Here is an 18,693-nt window from a genome sequence, read left to right as displayed (position 1 = left end):
AGCAACTGCGCTGTCGCTATGCCGGCCCGCTTTGGGCTTTGCTTTCGTACAAAATATACACACACATACATACATACATTTGTATATATGTATGTATGCGTATGTATGTACATGGACGTGTTGTTGTTCTCGGTTTTGCTCAACCTTAGTGTTGGCCCCACAGCATGCCCGCTGCTTCCACAAGCAAACTGACTCGACTCGACCGACCGACTGACTAACAGACATTCTCGCTCTCTCTCTCTCACTCTCTTTCCCATTCGCTCTTGGCACATGTTGTGTGTGCCTCTGCATCATTTTTTTTTATATATTTCGTCGTTCGTTGTTTTGCTTTTGCTTCGAGTTGGTTTTTTTTGTATAATTTCTTTTTATGCTATTATTATTATTATACCGCTGCTGACTGTGCTGCCTTTGCATGTTTCTTTTTACGTACATATGTATGTATGTATATATATATATACATACATACATTCATATGTATGTTTGTATGTACGTGTAGTTTTTAAGCCTCTTTTTCATATTGTCGTTGTCGTTGTCTGAGTTGGACTGTTGTTGTTGTTGTCGTTGCTGCTTTGTGTGCGTGTGTGTTGTTATTTTTATTAATTTGTTTGCGTTGCTGCTGCTGAAAATTGTCAACAGCGCATTTAGCTGTCGCTGCTTTAATCTTACGCGTGCTTAAGTTATGCTCTCTCACTCGCACTTGCTTGCCAGCCTTTTGCCATTTGATATGAAGTGCGGCAACATGGCATGTATTTTTATTGCTGCCGACGCCGCTGCTGCGACGCTTCGCTGATTTTTTTTCGCTGCTGCTGCTTGCTGTTTGTGGAATTTTGTGCTTAATTTTTGTTTGTGTGTGTGTGTTTGTGTGAGAGTTTGCCGTTTGCTTCAATTCAATTCAATTTTTCTGCAATTTTCATAGTGTGAATTTAATTTACTAGAAGCTTGCCAACTCTTGCTTGCCAGCTGCGTGTGTAAACTGTGTGTTTTGTATATTTGCAGTTTAATTGCTTTTCATTTAAAAACAAAAGCGAAAATTGCTGCTTGACCAGCAGACGAAACAAAACATGTGGCCGACGCGCCGCTATCGCGCGCTGTTGCCAAATTTCATTTGCTTTGCTCAGTTTACCGACACCGCCGCACCGCAGGCAGCAGCAAAAGCAGCGCGTATAAAGTTTTTCTTGCTTCTTTCTTTCTTTCTTGCTGTTGCTTGCCATTCGCTTAACTGCTGCTGCTCAAGCTTTTGATTTTCGCTGCTGTTCTTAACGCACGCACACACACAAACAAACAAACAAACGCACACGCACACACACACACACATAGAAAGAGAGAAATAAATATTGTTAGTGAACTAATTTGGGGCTTTAATTTTAGCGCTGACTTGATAAGGAAGTAAATTCTTCAACATTGTAGATAGCTTATCATTAAGATACGTATGTACTGTTATTATATAGCCTTAAGTATTTATAAACATCTGTATGTTTGTCGATAAACAATTATCGCTTGCTAATAAAACTAATCAAACATTTACTCTTCTCTCTGTTTCATTGCAGTTTGTCCGCGTATGTGTGTGTGCGTGTCTATGTGTGTGTGGACGACAAAAACCGTTGAATTCGTTGCTTTTTTTTTTGTACACACATTTTTTTTCAAGTTAAATTTGCAATCTTGTGATAATGCAATTGATAAGCATAAAGTGAGAGCGAGAGAAATATATAAAAATTAATACGTAAAAGTGCAAAGTTGTTAATTAATGGAAAAATAATTTGTACACACACACAATTTTTTTTTGTCGTGGCTCTACGCGTTACGTTAAGATGCAACATTAAAAATAAAAAGAATAAGAGAATTAAATGCCTAAATAAAAAAAGCTAATTAAATAAATAAAACGAAATGTGCACGTGTCTGGCGCGTTAAATAAAATAAACAACAATATTTTTTTTTCTGTTAAATTTATGTTTTTTTTTTTCGTTGGTTTTTGGTGTTAATTATTAAATGTGGCAACAGCGGAACGCAATGTTGCCGCAATGCATAGCATGAGGTATCTACAATATTTTGTTTTTACAGTAGTCGCTGCACCAACAAGCTTTACAACAACCACTACAACAACAACAACCACAACAAGAGAAATAAATAATTAATTGGAAAGAAAAAAAAAAAAGAAATTTTATAAACATATAGTGAGTGCGAAATAGAAAAAAAAAGAAAAATTTATGAAATGCAAGTGCAACAAAGGCAGCAGCTGCTGCTAAAGCATTAATGCTTAAAAAATATTGTTGTTGCGACGACAACAACAACAATTATAACTAAAGTGTGTTAAGCAACAACAACAACAACAAGATAGAGAGCTGTAAACAATTTTTGTGTTAATATGTTGCAGTGCACTGTTGTTGCATGTGAGCAGCCAAGTAATAATAACAACAGCAACAACAACAGCAACAGCAACATTCAATATAACGGCAGCTATACAACAAGAACATCGTCGTATTCTGAGCGCAACAACAAGTGTTTAAGCCAAAAGAGTTCGGCATGAAATGGAAGCAGCTATCCGCTCTTCTTCAGTGCAGGTCGGTGCCCCGCCGCCCACAAGCAACGCCACAAACGGTGGACAGCAGCAGCAGCAGCAGCAGCAGCAACATCAACAGCAGCAGCAGCAGCAACATCAACAACAACAGCAGCAGCAACAGCAACAACAACAACAGCAGCAGCATCAGCAACAGCTTTTACATCACCACCATCAACAGCAGCAGCAGCAGCAGCAACGTGTTGCTAGCAGTCAGCAGCAACACAACGTGGCAGCCAGCAACGCTGCCGCGTCGCATCAAGTGCATGATAATGGACCAGCGTCCCATCATTTACATCATCATCAACAGCAGCAGCAGCAACATTCTCAAGCAAACGCGTCTAATCAACAGCAGCAACAAAAGCAGCAGCAAAAACAACAGCAACAGCAACAGCAGCAGCAGCAACAAGCTGCAAACATGTCGGCGTATCAGCAACGTTTGTCAGCTGCCGGTGCATCGCCAATTCATAGGTGAGTAGCCTACATACTTATGTATAAATTACACACACACACACACACGTACATATATGTGAAATACATATGTATGTATTTCCGTAGAAAGCTCATTTCCTGTTTGCATTCGCGGCCATTGACAATCGCAGTTGCATTGCCCCCCACCCCACCCCCCCAGCCTTCCCCATTGACTTGCCTCCTTGCTGCTTTAAAATGATAAGTGCCACCGCGCCTGAGGATCAGCCACAGTGCCACAGCCGCCAGCGGCGCGTCAACCTAAATAACATTGTCTACAGTCATAACTCGCTAGCACGTCTACACATATGCGTTTCAATCTTAACGATTTAATTCAGTCTGAATTAGGGTCAATTTGTTTAGTTAGACACTCAATTTAAAGCCATACCGTTAGCCCCACTCAATAAAGAAATTCTAGAGCAGCGCCATCCATGAATTTTGCATTTTTAAATTTGCATACTTTAAGCTATAAGCTTTGATTTTTCATTAAACAATAATTTTATTCGATATATGTTAAGCTGCAATTTAAATTCAAATGCACTTAAAAAGGATTTAACTTCAAATTCAATAGAATTCATTTATGAGAAACAACAATATTAAGTATTAAGCAAACTTGTATGCATATGTTTTACTACTTTATGATATTAGTTTAATTAATTAAGAAATTCATGAATTTTGCATTGAAAATTTAAATATTTGAGCCATGCCATATAATAAAGTGTTTTAAGCTTTGTTTTTTTTTTTTTTTTAGTAGAGCAATGATTTTCTGCATAAATGTTAAAATTGAACAGAATTCGAATTCGAAAATTTATTGAAAACAAATTATTGATTTGCGAAAGCAAAAATAATATTAAATATATTCGTTTAATTAATTTAATTCAGAAATTCTAGAGCGCAGCTTTCGAACTATGAATTCGAAAAGGAACTTCGAAATAATATAATTTTAATTTTACTAAAATTGCTTGTTTGCATTATCGAGGCTTTACTGTCTATATGATTTGCATTACGCGCTGCGGCGATAAGCGCGACAAGTGGCGTTCTCTCAGTTGTCTTGGCGGCTGGGGGGGAGAGCTATAGAGAGAGAGAGAGGGACAGAGGGAGATTGAGAGCAGTCAAGACTTAATTTACTGATAGAATAAAATAGAAAATTGTGAATTGTATAAAATGGGGCACACAATTTATTTACAAATTGCGTATGCGCTGCTTCTGCTCTCGTAACAACTTAATAGGCTATAAATTTTGAAATTGAAATTAATCTAACTTACTTGCTGCTGGGTTGCATTTGTGCAATAAGCTGAACCAAGCCACCCCCACCCCCTGCCTACCATATTTAGTGTGAGAACATAGTATAGTTGTGCTAGATTTATTTATTTAGCAATTGCAATTGTTGATAAGTTAGTTTCAACTCACACGCAAATTGAATAAGAATTTAGAATAGACTTGCTCTGAGCGTAAATTGGCAAATTCAAACGCATCCTAATACTTTGATTATGCTCGAATTAGGGTTAAGCTATTGAAAGTAATTGGTGCGGATTGAAGTATTTTTCATATAAGCCAACTAACGTGAAGATTTGCAAATTGACGTCAACTTGTGTTATGCTTTTAATTAAAAACGAGGAGAACATCGTTAAAAGCTAGAATTGCATTTATTGTCATACAATATTTTTCTATCTCTATATATATACAGCTACATTTGTTTTTTTTTTTACTGTTGTAGTCAGCTGTTCGAATAAGATAAATGCCAGGCAAAGCGAAGAGACTAATGGAGATGGACAGCCAGGGCATATAAAAGAGAGTGTAAGCAAATTGAAGAAGGAGGTAGAAAAATAAAACCCGGAAAGCGAAACAAGAGTTTCAAAGGTTGCTTTTTTTTTTTTTTGTGTTTTTTATTTGTATCTTTTACTGGACTTGATGATGATGATGATGGGGTTTTTATTGTTGTAGTTGTTGTTGTTTTTGCGGTTTGGCAAGTGGACAGCACGAAGAGAAGAAGTGGGAAGCACTTAAGACGGACAAAAGACAAAGAAAATGATTGAATTGAAGTAAAATAAAGCGTGTGTGGGGGGAGCGCAGAAGGAGAAACAAGTGGTAGATGGAAGTGCTTTGGAATGAAGGAATTGGAATATCGTCGTCGCAGCTGAAGTGAGTCAGTTACGTTTGTGGGCGACGGACGACGGGGGCGGCAGTGTGACGTGAACAGAATCGAAGCACACGCAACTTGTTCAAGTTAAAAATAATTATACGTAATTTGACACTATTGACCTGCCCCACAACAAGAACAACAGTAAGGGAAAAACAAGCAAAAGAACAGTAACGAACATAAAAATAAACAATACAAAAATGCGTATACGTAATGTTGCGTATACGTAAGCCGCTGCTACTCACACTCTCTTGCTTCTTTTTTTTCTCTGCTCTCTTTTGCTGCTGACAGCAATTAGAGCTAGTGCTGGCAAAGCAGCTTTTCTTTTCCCGTTAAAAGCTAAAAGCTGGCTTTTTAAAATCCCTTGCAAGGGCAGCCGCCTTCCCTTTTTAATATTCCATCCACCTCCGCAGCTGCAATGTTCCAGTTTGTGATAAGCTTTATGTGTTTCGCCAGAAAATGTTGGACGAACCGGGAATGTTGCTAATTGACAGATTATCACGGAAATGCAAAAAATGATGACCCAAGTACTTTTCGCCTTCACTTTTCAGCTTCTTTTACTGGCAAAGCACTTAGCATAAGCTGCTCTCTCTCCCTCTCCCTCTCTCTCTCGCTCCCTCTGCTACTTTATATTTAGTTTGCCTTTCGAAAAATATAATTAGTAGTTCTATAAAGTGTATATTAAGTCGTGCCCGACTTACAGTGTCATTTGATATGCGTCGTATGCATTCCTCCCTCTCTTCTAGCCAGCTGTATTTGCCTAGTCCTCCGGGGTTGAGTAGTGGGTTGAGCTTAATGGACATTTAATGATTGGGAACACACACAGTTGGCCTAACAATGCAAATTTGATGTCCAAAGCAAAGTTTTTCCACTCTATGTAGCTAACGTATGCCCAATTAAATTTTAGAATTTTATACGAGTGCTCGCTGTTGTCTGTATAAAAAAAAAAATACACTTCAATATATACGCGAGTGTAATTCCAGACAAATTTGCATTAGAGCGCTAACCAATGCTAATAAATAAATAAATAGAACAATGAGTTATTCAACATTTTTAGAGTTGATACAGTCTCTCGGCTTAATGCATAACTTTTATTTATATTTCAATTGTTGTAAAATTTAAAAAAAAAAAAACTTCAAATTGAAACTACTCATTTGAATGGAAAAGCTCATTTATTTCCATTTCCATTTGAATGATACAATGCTTTTCTTAACCCACTAAGAACAGCTTATAAAATTTAGAGCTTTCGTTAAGTTTTCTACATTTTTATTCAAGAAAAATATTCAAAGAAAAATACATATCAAAAATCTTTTTGCTTAAAATTTTTTTTCTTAATTTTTTGATTACTTTTCATACTCTATACAAAGATTTGTTAAAATTCATTCCTTTAAAATTATAAGCAGCAATTTTTTATTACTGATACTCGAATTTCAATATGTTTAATCGTAAAGCAAATTTTTTTTTAGCTCATTACCAATTTAAAAATAATTATTCTTTTTTTTTATAATATCATTCGTACTTATATATTTTTTTTATAGATTTTTTATGCAACTCATACTATAAGTTATATCACAATTTTCAGTGAATTTCGCTAATTACTTTTGATTTGTTTTTATTTTAGAAATATAATTTCAAATATTGACAAAGGCAGCAAACAATTGTGTTGAATGAATTTTTGCTATACATTTCAATCTGGCTAAGCTGCTTATAAATTGCCAAAGCAGCAAAAAGAAAAAAACGTTTTTTATGTTTTGATTATACGAAAAAATGTATTAACGCTTAACTGGAAGTGTGCAAATAATCTGTAGCACACACACACACACACATATATATATATATATATATGCAGGCAAATAATTTAGTTATGGGCTGTGGTTTTAGCTCAAGCTGCTACAACAACAACAACAGCAGCAGCAGCAGCAACAATAATAATACAAATATAAATATACAACACTTAATGTACACACATGTATGCATGTGTGTGTGTGTGTACATACAGACATGCATACATTTTAATCGCTCTCGAACGGTCAAGGTTGCAAAATATTTAATGAGTCAAACGCCACGACAACGACGAAGTCGTCGCTATCAGCTGCGTCGACTGCGCTGCCCACAGCCGCTGTCAACTGCGCAGTCAGCTGCTGTCATTTTTGTTTATCGACCGGCGCTTACACACATATAGACACATACATACATATGCATAAAACTGTTATGTGCAGCCAGCAGCAGCTCACTCTTAGTTTGTCGCTGTCTCTTTCTGACAGCTGTGTGTGTGTGTGTGTGTGTCGTTGACGTGCATTGTTCACTTGTCAGTTTTGTCGTTCATGTCTCATTCATTCCACAACGCCCTCGCTCCCCTGCTACGACGCCACTGCTACCTTTTACAACTGCTTTAGACAGCTGGCGGCCCTTACTCATACCCAAGAGAGTGAGAGAGAGTGGAGAGAGAGCGCGCGCATTACGCTTTTCGTTAAACTTAAGCAACTGCACATTGACTTAATTGTAATTGTAAACTGAAATAGAGAGAGAGAGAGAGAGAGAGAGAGAGCGTGCGCGAATTAGTAAACAAGCTGTTTAGCACAAGTTTATTTTTTGAATGTTACTAAATAAAAACAAATACACCGAGTTATATTTTTTTACTGCATGCGACAGTTGTCAAGTTAACTTTAAAGCACGTGCCGCAATACGTGCAGTTATATTTATAAAAAGCAACATTCGTTGCCCACAAATTCTTTTATAATACTCACGTGGCCCATTGGTTTGGTTGGTTACTTTCCCAACTCAAAAGCGAATTATAATAATTCAGTCATTTGGCTGCTGCTGCTGCTGCCAACATGTGTCATTTGCCATTTATTCCACTTCAGAGAAGTTAAAACATAAATTAAAGCAAGTTGTTGTTGTTGTTGTTGCTGCTTACCTAGAACGTTGAACTAATTTGCATATTAATAAAACTCATTTGTAAATTACATTATCTGTCTGTTTCGCAGTAAAAACTCGTTCAATTTCAAAATGCGTATAAATTTCTGTTTTCTCAGAATCATTCACACTTCACACACACACAATTGTTGCAGTCTATTTACATATACATATGTAGCTAAAATAGCAGCAATGTGCAAAATAATATGCATACAATAAGTTAATTATTAACTAGGCAAACAGCTCGGTGATTTACTTTAGACACTCATACTTAGATAATCAGCTACATATACTAAACTAAGCTGTAGCTACTACTACATAAGTAATCGATAACTGTAACTGTCTGTCTAATATTCGATTACAAATTGGCATAGATATTAAATAATTTGCGTATTATGTTTGATTGTGTGTGTGGGCAAATAATTTGCATTGAGTTTCAAGTGTAATCCATTATAAGTTACAACAATTACACAATGTCAATGCATTTTGATCAATTTTATAATGCTCCAGCACTGATTCAAGCAATAAAAACTATAAATCAAAGCTAATGAGTATCTAACTTTAATGCTGCAAAATAGAAAAAGAATATAAACAGAAAAAAAATTAACAATTTGTGTTTATATTCTGTCGAAAAATAAAATAAAATAAATATTAAATAATAAAATAAAAATAATAATACTATGAATTCAAATTTTAGCAAAATAAATCAATATGAAACAAATGAAATATAACAAAAGTTGTACAAAACTAAAATGTAAATCTTTTTTTATTATTAAAAGTTAAATATAATATTTAAGTTTAACTTTAGCTAAATTAAAAATTCTAAATCAGTTTATTTTTTAAATAAAAATTTAAAAATATATATAAATAATATATTACAAAAATGTAACAAATAAAATTAATAATACAATAATTTTATAAAAAATATTAAATTTGTTGAGCATAAAGCTGTCAAAAGTCTGTCTCTCTCTCTCTCTTTGTATTTAAGCCTTTAATCTGAGAGCGTGAGCAATTCAATTGAACTTGTTCAAAAGGGAAATTTCCAAGTTTGCAACGATAAGAAATCTGTTATCTCTTACTAATAGTACTGATTGTCTAACAGCTTGAGTCTGATATAGTACAGTAGGCAAACTGCATTTGCCATTGAAGTTATTCTTATGCTTTTTGTCTTTATAATTGTCAATTAGTTTATATAAAGTGCTTTTTACAATGAAATCAAATATGATTCAACTAGCGTGGGATGATGAGATTTCCTAGAAAAAAGTGAGCTCGCAGCGCAGAGATAATAATAAATAAAGTAAACGCGAAAAACTAATTAAAACAAAGTGATGAAGGGAGCGCAAGACAGACGTACCCGATAACTGTATTTATCGATTGGCTTTGTTATTGTCAAAGCTACTGCTGCTGCTACCCCGACCTACCTCTATGGCAATGCACATGGGAAAGTGCAATTTTATTAATAACAATGGCCGCTAGGGGGCGCCAACGCAAGCAAGCAACGCAAAAGAGAGCAAAAAAAAAATTAAGACAGCAACAACAAAATAACAATGCCGTTAATAATAAATAAAAAAAAACATGTTTACACACACAGACACACACTTACGTATACGTAATGCATTTTAATTACTGTAAATGCAAAGACAATGCAATAATAATAAAGAAAATGACAAAGCAAAGCGAATTAACAAACGGCGAACACATCTCTATTTATAATATGCACAAAAATGCGAAAAACAATGCAAAACAAACAACGAAAAAAGTGCCATAGATAATATAAGTTTTATATTCTCGTTTTGTGCTTCTCACTCACACACACACTTATTAAATCACCTTCAACTGCAGTTTTCACTGCTGCAACGACCTGTCCGAGCATCAGCAGCGACGGCGACGGCGACAGCGACAGCGACGTAGCCGTTGACGTCAACGTAGTCCAACGACAGCTGCTGCAATTGATGCCTTAGGAAATTGTCAAACTGTCAAACACACACACACACACACACACACACACAAGTTACTGTTGTATGCGTCATAAGCTTGCGTCTACCTTTAACCCTTTTTCTTTTGCATTTTTCGCCCGGCAAAACTTTTGCTCAATAGTTTATTATTGTTAGAACATACGTGTGCTTTTGTTTCAAACATTTGTTCAAGTTCTCAGCGTATTTTTATATGCATAATTGTCTCGCTCTCTCGCTCTACGGTAATTACAGCTAACTCGTCTAGTTGTGAAGTTCCATTGACTTGGCCTATAAATAGCACAACACACAAGTGGGTGGGTGGTTGGATTGCCTGTCTATAACATTTCCACAAATTGCTGTAATTAACTGTATTTGTCATCGGACTTTAGTTTAAATTATTTACACATTTTTGCTGCTATTTGATTGTTATCTAGAAACGCAGCTATTATTATTATATTATTTAATTTTAAATTAGTGCGTGCATTTCATTTTCATTTTTGCTCGTTTGCAAATTAAGAATTTCCATTTTGCAGCCGCTAATTCGAATTGACAGTTGCATTAATATTGCATTTACCTGTAATTCGCAATAATTGAACGCGCTTTTTACATTTTAATATGATTTATACCCACACCCAATCAGCAAAACGCACTCGCAGTTGCGAATTATTTTTACCAATTACGTTTACTTTGACAGAAGTCGAAAGCGCTGTGCGCTCAAAAGAAAAACTTATTAAATAAAATGTTTAACACAATTGAATGCACATTGAACCACAAATGGAGTTGAATATGAGTTGTTGACTTCTTTATATTATTCATAGAAATTTGTCAGAGAACTGCAACAAATTGAGATGAAAACAAATGTATGTAGATAATTAGTTACTGCATAATCAACTAGTTTAACTTTAAATGCTCTATTCTTAATCTTTGCTGCTTTGTTGCAATGTTTTACTCATTTCCACTGTCTGATTCTTTTTCATTGAGTTAGTTAATCAAGTTATTTATTTATATAAAGCCGCACTGAAAACCTAATAAATTTTACAAATTTTTCATTTTTCAAATAAATATGTGGGGATTTTCTTGCTTGAAAACTTTTTTCATCTTTATCGCACATCCAGTCGGCTCGATAAATAATCGAAACGAAGTTCACTTGAAATCGATCGGGCAACAAAATGTTAAGTAGTAAAGTAGTATTGAATACAAATTAGACAAACAATTTTTTAAAAATTGTGAGTTACTTATTCTCATTCTTAAATATGCTCTTAGTATTTTGTAGCATTTAGATACCAAATTTGGTATTTCTGAGACATTCCTACATTTATTTCTCATTCTCATTCCTTAAAACTTGAACGTTTCTAAAATTACTTATTCAATTTCAGATGTATTTTGTAGTATTTAAATACCAAATTTGGTATTTATGGCGAGAAATTCCTTCGACTCGTTTATTCTGATTGCTTATAGATTATTAAAACTTGAACACTTCCAAAATTAGTCGAATAGAGTCCAAGTGTATCATTTAGATACCAAATTTGGCATTTCTAGTCTCTGAAATAATTCACTAGAGTCAGTTTGTATCAACTAAACAAGAATTTATGTACATTAAGTATTACTTATGGTTGCTACTCATTTGTTACATACTGGCTGCAGCAGCTTAAGCTAACCTACTGGCATTTTTCGAATTAGCAAAGTGTAGCAAAGCGAAAAGAGTTTTCAATAAATTACAAGACTGAAACTTTAAAATAGACTTGTAACACTACTCAGCCTAATGCCTAATGATAAGACGTGTAGTCAATATAGAAGCCCTACAGTAATCCCATAATTCAGTGTCGCAATCAATTGATGATAATTGTTCGTTCAGAGATAAGCGCGGCATGGCTTATCAATATGAAATCAATCATGATCATGAGTTGGCATAAAACGCACACACATACACGTTTATCATTGATAGACGAGAGTTTGTACTACTACTATATTTATGCTTTAGTAATGTCGCGGCCCCGAGACTTGGCCTGGCTCTTGGCCCTAAGCTCTAAGCACTTGACTGCTTTTAACTTAATAAACTTGCTTTGGGTTTTTACCGTGCGTGTTTGCCTCTTTCTTTCTCTCTTTCTATGTGTCATACTAGTTTAAAGGAAATTTGGGGGATATGCGAATGAATCATGAATGGAAGCGCGCATTATCTAAATATTTTGTATATACTTGCTTTATCTATTATCATTTTATGGCCCATACTTGTGTATAATACTATTGATTAGATTAGTACGAAAGCCAACTCAAGATAAGCGACGACAACTAAAATAGAAATAGACTATGGAGAGTACATAAAAAACATGTTTTCTGTTTTATGACCCAGATTAGATACGTCAAGTTCTATTGCAAACCCTCGCGCCGCCTCAGAGCTGGAGTGTGGTGCGATCCCCCCCCGCCCCCCCCTCACCCCACCCCCCCCCCCCCTTGTATGAGGCAGAGTTATTAACATTTAATTAAAAACTCTTCTCAACTGTTGCCAAAGTTCAATGGTCAGACATCAGTCTTGTTATTTCCACTCCAATTTCCTATATTTTTCGCAATGTGCTATGTGAAAATTTGCATGTGGTTTTCTGACTTTTCCACATGGCAACATAATCAACAGCAATATATACATATATATGTATATGTCTATATATATATATCAGTTATCAGTTTGCTCAGCAGCAAGTTCAACTTTGTTGTTGTTGGGCAAAAAGTTTTATATTACGCTGATGATGGCTTCGTAATTAAAGCAGTTTTTGGTTTTTGTTGTTTATTTATTTTTGTTATTAAAAAATGCATTTTCGAAACTGCTGCTGTTTGCTTATGAAAATAAACCAAAAAATCAACAAATAATATACAATAACAATAAAAATGCTGAGCGCTCTCTCTCTCTCTCTCTCTCGCTCTCTCTCTTGCCACAACAGCTGTAAAAACATTTGCTCATGTGTATTTAGCGTCGGCAATGACAAAATGTCAAACTGAGTGAAGAGGCAAGCAACTAAAGTGTGTGTGGCAAGTTCAACTAAAGTTCAGTTGCCACACAGTTGCAAGTTGCCCAAGGTGTGTGTGTGTCTGAAAGTTTGAAACTTTCGTTGCATGCAATTTATAACTTATTCAATTTCGATGCATAACGTTGTGTGTGTGGGGAAGACTTGCAAAAAGTTATTAAGTTATTTTTATTTGAGTTTGAGACTACATATTTTGTAATCAATAGCTTTTGGCTTAGCTATGTTTATATTTAAAGCTTAGTTTTATTTATTTCGATTTTAATTAAATTAGTTGCGAATGTGGAAACCATACAAATATTTTATTTAGAGTGATGTAATAATAAAAGAAATGCAATACAAATGAAATGATTATAACATCATTTTAGTAGCCCTATTTAATTTTAATGAAATAAATTTAAAGTATATATTTGAGTATACATTTTTTTTTATTAAAATAAAACGTTTTTATATCAATTTATTTGTACATAGCACATATATGTGAATACATATGCATCATTTTGTGAGTAAACAATTGTTTATTATACATAAACAAAAAATACTGCAGCATTTAAAAAATAATTCTTCAAAGACACAATTATAATTAAATATAATAATTATAATTGCTAAATTATAATTCAATGCTTAGTTTAATTTGATTTGAAATCAAATAATTAAATTCATTGAAACATTTCTCTTGAGTCTGCTCAGCGAAATAATTTCTTAGAACTCGTTGGTGTCTTTCATGTCATATTAATTATTATAACTGTCGAATTGCTCGTTATAATAGAGTTGCTAGTTTTGCTTTTGCTGCTGCCAGACTTGTGTTCAACAAATTAACAATAATTAACAACAACATTTAGCATTTGGCGCCAAATGGCAAATGCAAATGTTTGCAATTAAATAATGAAATAGCTTAAATGTGTGTGTGTGTGTGTTTGTGTGTGTAGCAAAAACAACAACAACATTTAGTTTCAAATTCGAATAATTTACGTAGAAATTCAACGAAAATTTGAGCGAAGTCAGACGTTAAATAGACAAAATTTGATATAAACGTCATTTGTCATACGCCCAACTCTCTCTCTCTCTCTCTCTCTCTCTCTCTCTGTGCGCCACCCACACAGAATTTCATTAAGACCCCCTATCAATGCAATTTCTATTGAAAGCTTGTGTGGAAACCATAATGGAGAAATTCTTGATGAATTTTGACATGTCGTGGAAATATTTCATATATTTGCCTTCGGGGGAAGCCTCATGACTTCACTAATTAAGGTACACGCGCTTCTGCTCTTGACTATTGTTCTATTGAAATTTGACATTTAATTGAATTTATTTGCATTGAAATTTGATGATGGCGGCGCTGCTCTTAGCCTAACGTGTCGGCTTTTGTTTAACTCAAATGAAATGCAATATAAACAAACAGCAATGTGAAATTAATATTTGTACTTTGATAAACAAATCACAGTCCATTCATAAAGGCATCAAATTCATTTTTGCTCTTTTCTTCATCAAATTATTTTGTGTTCAACAATAGCTTTGTGCTTTAGTAAACAAAGCTGCTCATAATGAATCTTATCGTTCACCAACAATGTTTATCCCATCGTTTATCTTTCAATAAGTAAATGTTGTTCAAAATTGACACCAATCATCAAGAAATTCACCAACAAACGTCTTGTCTTTGTTTACAACAATAATCTAGAATTCCAATGGCATTACTTATATATCGTTGGTGTAATATTCATTGACGAACTCACCAACACAATCACCAATCAGAATGAATTGATTGAGCTTTGATAGTTCAAGTTCGCCTTCAATTGAACTTGTTGTCAAATTCTGAAATTTTTGTTGTCATCATATCAATGACTAACGTTGGTGAAATATTTATTGTTGATCGAGTCTTAAATTGATAGTTTGAGTTCTTCAAATTGAAAAAATTTTTAAATTTCTGTTGACAGCATATCAAAAATATAATACTTGGAATTTAATCAACAATAGATTCACCAACAAACATTTGTTTTGGTTATTTTACAACAACAAACTGAAATTCATATATATAAATATATATATTCAAATTATAATGCTGCAATAACTAACGTTGGTGAAATATTCATTCTTGAACTCACCAACAAAATTACCAATAAGAATTAATTGTCTTTTAATCGAGTATTAAAATGAAAGCTTTGATAGTTCGAGTTGTCATGCTTAAATTTCAATTTCAACAATTTAATCACCAATACATCAAACTCTAGCAGCAGTTAAAGTCGCTAAGCAAGAATATTTTGAAGTTGCTTAAAGACTTTTGTCTGTGTGTGTGTGTGTGTGCGCAGACTTCAAAGTTGGCCTAGGCTAAAAAGCTCTGCTCTGCCAATTTCACACTTGCCTGCCCTTGCAGCTGACCCAGCTAACGCACTAACCAGCTTCCATCACACACACACACACACACACACACAGACACACACAGAGGCACGCACAGGCGCAGGCAAAAGACAAATCAATGTTTAGCGCTATCTCGCTTGCACATCTGACGATGCCAAGCTAACTGTATAGCTGCAGCTCTTTATCTGTAAATTCCGAGTCTTAGTCACAAATTAAATTTTGTAGCTCGGGCAAGAATTTAATGGCACACACATACACACACACACAAAAACGAAGGACGATCAGCAAACGACAAAAAATAAAAAAACAAGTTGGGTCAAAAAAAAAAGAAAGAAAGAAAAGAAAACGTAGCTTGTTTTTAAAGTTTTCTTGCTAGCTTTGTGTGTGTGTGTGTGTGTGTGTATGTATGTCCTTTGCGCCATGGCGTGCACAAAGTTTTGCATCTAAAGGCAACAACAACAGCAGCAGCAACTTCGAAGTAAGCAGCCAAGGCAGGATAATAATCAGCCATGACGGCGACGGCGACACACACACACACACACACACACACATAAAGCATACATACACATATAGCCAATGTATATAGCATAAGCAAAAAGAACCCCACCCAAGCTTCAACTAAACGTGGACCAAAACATGAGTTCTTGTTGTTCTTGGCGCTCTGGGCATTCATAACATGGCTTTGCCCTCTCTCTTCACTCACTCACTCTCTCTCTCACTCACTCACAACCCCTGCTTTGAAAACTCTGAACAAAACAAAAATCGATAACATTTTGCCTCGCAGCGTCAGAGCAGACATTTCTCGCTGCTGCTGCTGCTGCTGCTGCTCCAGGGCTGACAGAACTGCTCACCAACACAAACTTTTACTCTGGAGCTCTTAGTTTTGCTTTTGTTTTTTTTTTTTGCATGAATTAATTAAAACTAATAATAAAAGTGTGCATAGTGTGTTTAGCTAAATTCTCAATAAATATTTAAATAATTATTTTTCAAAACATGACACAATTAACAAAAATGGTAGCATGCAAAATAATTTGATTGAAATATAAAAAGCATTATATATAAAATAAATTAATAATTAAAAACTCATAATATGTGCATAAAAAGCAAACAAGCACTTAAACTGTATACAAAACATGCTTAGTCACCATTTTTGTATATTTCAGCCCTATTTTAAAAGCAGCTTAGTATTATTTGGTCGAGTGAACAACAAAATTCACACGAATTTTGAAAAGTGCCAACTTTTAGTATTTAAGCACGTGCAAAATATAAAAAGTCAAGCAAGTTTTGAATGCAAAAACGCAGCTTAGTGAGCCATTTTATTTTATTATTAAACACATGAACAACAACAACAGAATTTTAAACGCAAAAAATGGCAAAAAAAAAAGTGTTGAAAGCAAAAATCAATTTTGATGCTTTCAGTCATTATCGAATGCGAAAAAATGTTTAAAAAACATTAATGCAACTTAGTTGCAGTTTTAGTTAAAAAAAAAAGTTGCTTGGCGTTTTTCAAAGTACTAGTTACAGCAGCCCTGGTAGCTAGCGCGTTGCTTATAAGCCAGCTTTAGTAGTAACGGTGCTAAGTGCCAAGCCAGTTGCCGCCAGTAGTCGGTGGGACTTAAGCTATATACATGCATATATATACTAGCTAAATGGAATATATTCCTAGAAGCTAGGAGCTCCTAGAGAGATATGTGGGTAGAGCCCAACAGGCAATGGCAATGGCCAGAGCGTTATTTTCTTGTTGCTGCCGTTTTCTGCGTATTTTTGCCATGTTTCCTTTTTGGCTGCTGCTGCTGCAGTAACGGTATTTGCCTTTAGGACAGCGCAAAAACTTTCCTCTGTGTGTGTGTGTTCTTCTTCTTCTTCTTCTTGTTAATGCTGCACTTTTTGCTTTGCTTTTGCTAGTTTTACTCTTGTTATTGCGTCTTTAATTTTATATATGCCAAACTCACACATATACGCACACACACACACACACATACTATAAGGCGTGGCTGTTTAATGGTCGCGAGTGTGGGCGTCAGTTGGGGCTGTTGTTGGTTACAAGGATGCTGTTAGTCACACACACACACACACATGCATTTACATATATGTACGCATGTAAATAACGTTGCCTTTTTGTCTCGCTCTAGCTATTGCTCTCTCGCTCTCCCTGCGCTGCTGTCAACAGTTTAGCAAACTCAAAACAAAATAACACAAATATTTTTGCAAACTCTACTGCTACATTTATTTATTATTTGTTATTGCCAATGCCTGTGCAACGAACTTTAATATTTTTAGTTTTTACTTTTTCCTGTGTGTGGCGCACTTTAAAGGCTAAAAGGGCTTAGAGCAAAAGCTTGAAATTGTTTTGTTGTCTTTAATTTTGTTGCTCTATTTAGGAGAAATATTTAGAGTCATCAGTTTAGTAATATCTTAAGTCTAACTTTAACTTTGGTTTAACTTATTTATCAGCTGCTATTTGATAAATAATTTTTGCTATAGTACTTAAAGTAATTTACAATTCTTTTGTGTTATAGTATATTGCTTAAGATAACCTCTCTCATTCAAGACCTTCAACTTGCGCACAATACATTATTAACAATAACAAATATTTGCTTTTAAATGTTTAACAATCTTTGCTAATCTTTTGTTCCACTTTTTTTCTCTTTTTGCAGGTAAGACAGACATTAAAGCCCAAAAACCAAGAAGCATTCCATTAGCTGAGCAGACAACCGAAAATCGTTTGTACCCAACACACGCAGACACATTTCTCTCTCTGTGTCTGTGTCTGTGTGTGTGTGTGTGTGTGTACATGATTAATGATATTGGCAACATGGAGCAGATAAGCTATAGACAGCAAGTTGGGGCAGTACTGAATACTGAATAGCGCTTGTTGAGCATTTTTCATTGCAATGTTTTCATAATTTAAAAATAGCAATTGTGAAATTTGGCAACAGCGCCTTAAACTCAAGCCTGAACATTACCTGCTACGTGTCTCTCTCTCTCTCTCTTTCTCTCTTTCACTCTCTTCACCGTTCGTCCGTCTCTCAGTCTCTCTGTCTGTCTGTGTGTCGTTAATATTTAATGAATTAATAAGCAAGCTGATGCGGGTGTCGTCTTTATCTCTCGCTCTAGCTCGCTCTTTCTCTCTCTCTCTCTCTCTAGCTATTTAACTACGTTTTGCATTTGTGTGCCTGCCTAGCTGTCTGTGTGTTGCTGTGACGTCGTCATCATCATCAGCAGCAGCAGCAGCAGCAGCATCAGCTGGTGGCGGGGTCAAAACGCAGCGCGCACGTTAATCACAACTCA

The 18,693-nt window shown here is 35.1% G+C and overlaps 1 protein-coding gene and 1 long non-coding RNA gene across 2 annotated transcripts in view; both read left to right on the top strand.

Moving 5' to 3' along the window:
- The first annotated feature begins 2,723 nt into the window (after positions 1-2,723).
- The window catches only part of LOC108605069, a 41,485-nt gene continuing 25,515 nt past the window's right edge, over positions 2,724-18,693 (top strand). The window contains 1 exon segment of the mRNA XM_033294595.1: positions 2,724-3,025. Coding sequence (XP_033150486.1) covers positions 2,973-3,025 — 53 coding nt within the window. The 5' untranslated portion in view covers positions 2,724-2,972.
- On the top strand, positions 3,944-5,035 carry LOC108605242. The gene is made up of 2 exons (XR_001915377.1): positions 3,944-4,882; positions 4,967-5,035. It is a non-coding gene; the product is annotated as an uncharacterized LOC108605242 (long non-coding RNA).

This window comes from Drosophila busckii, chromosome X (genome assembly GCF_011750605.1).
Source record: "Drosophila busckii strain San Diego stock center, stock number 13000-0081.31 chromosome X, ASM1175060v1, whole genome shotgun sequence".
NCBI lineage: Eukaryota > Metazoa > Arthropoda > Insecta > Diptera > Drosophilidae > Drosophila > Drosophila busckii.
The sequence above is the reverse complement of the archived record's forward strand: the minus strand, read 5'-3'. Positions and strand labels throughout refer to the sequence as shown.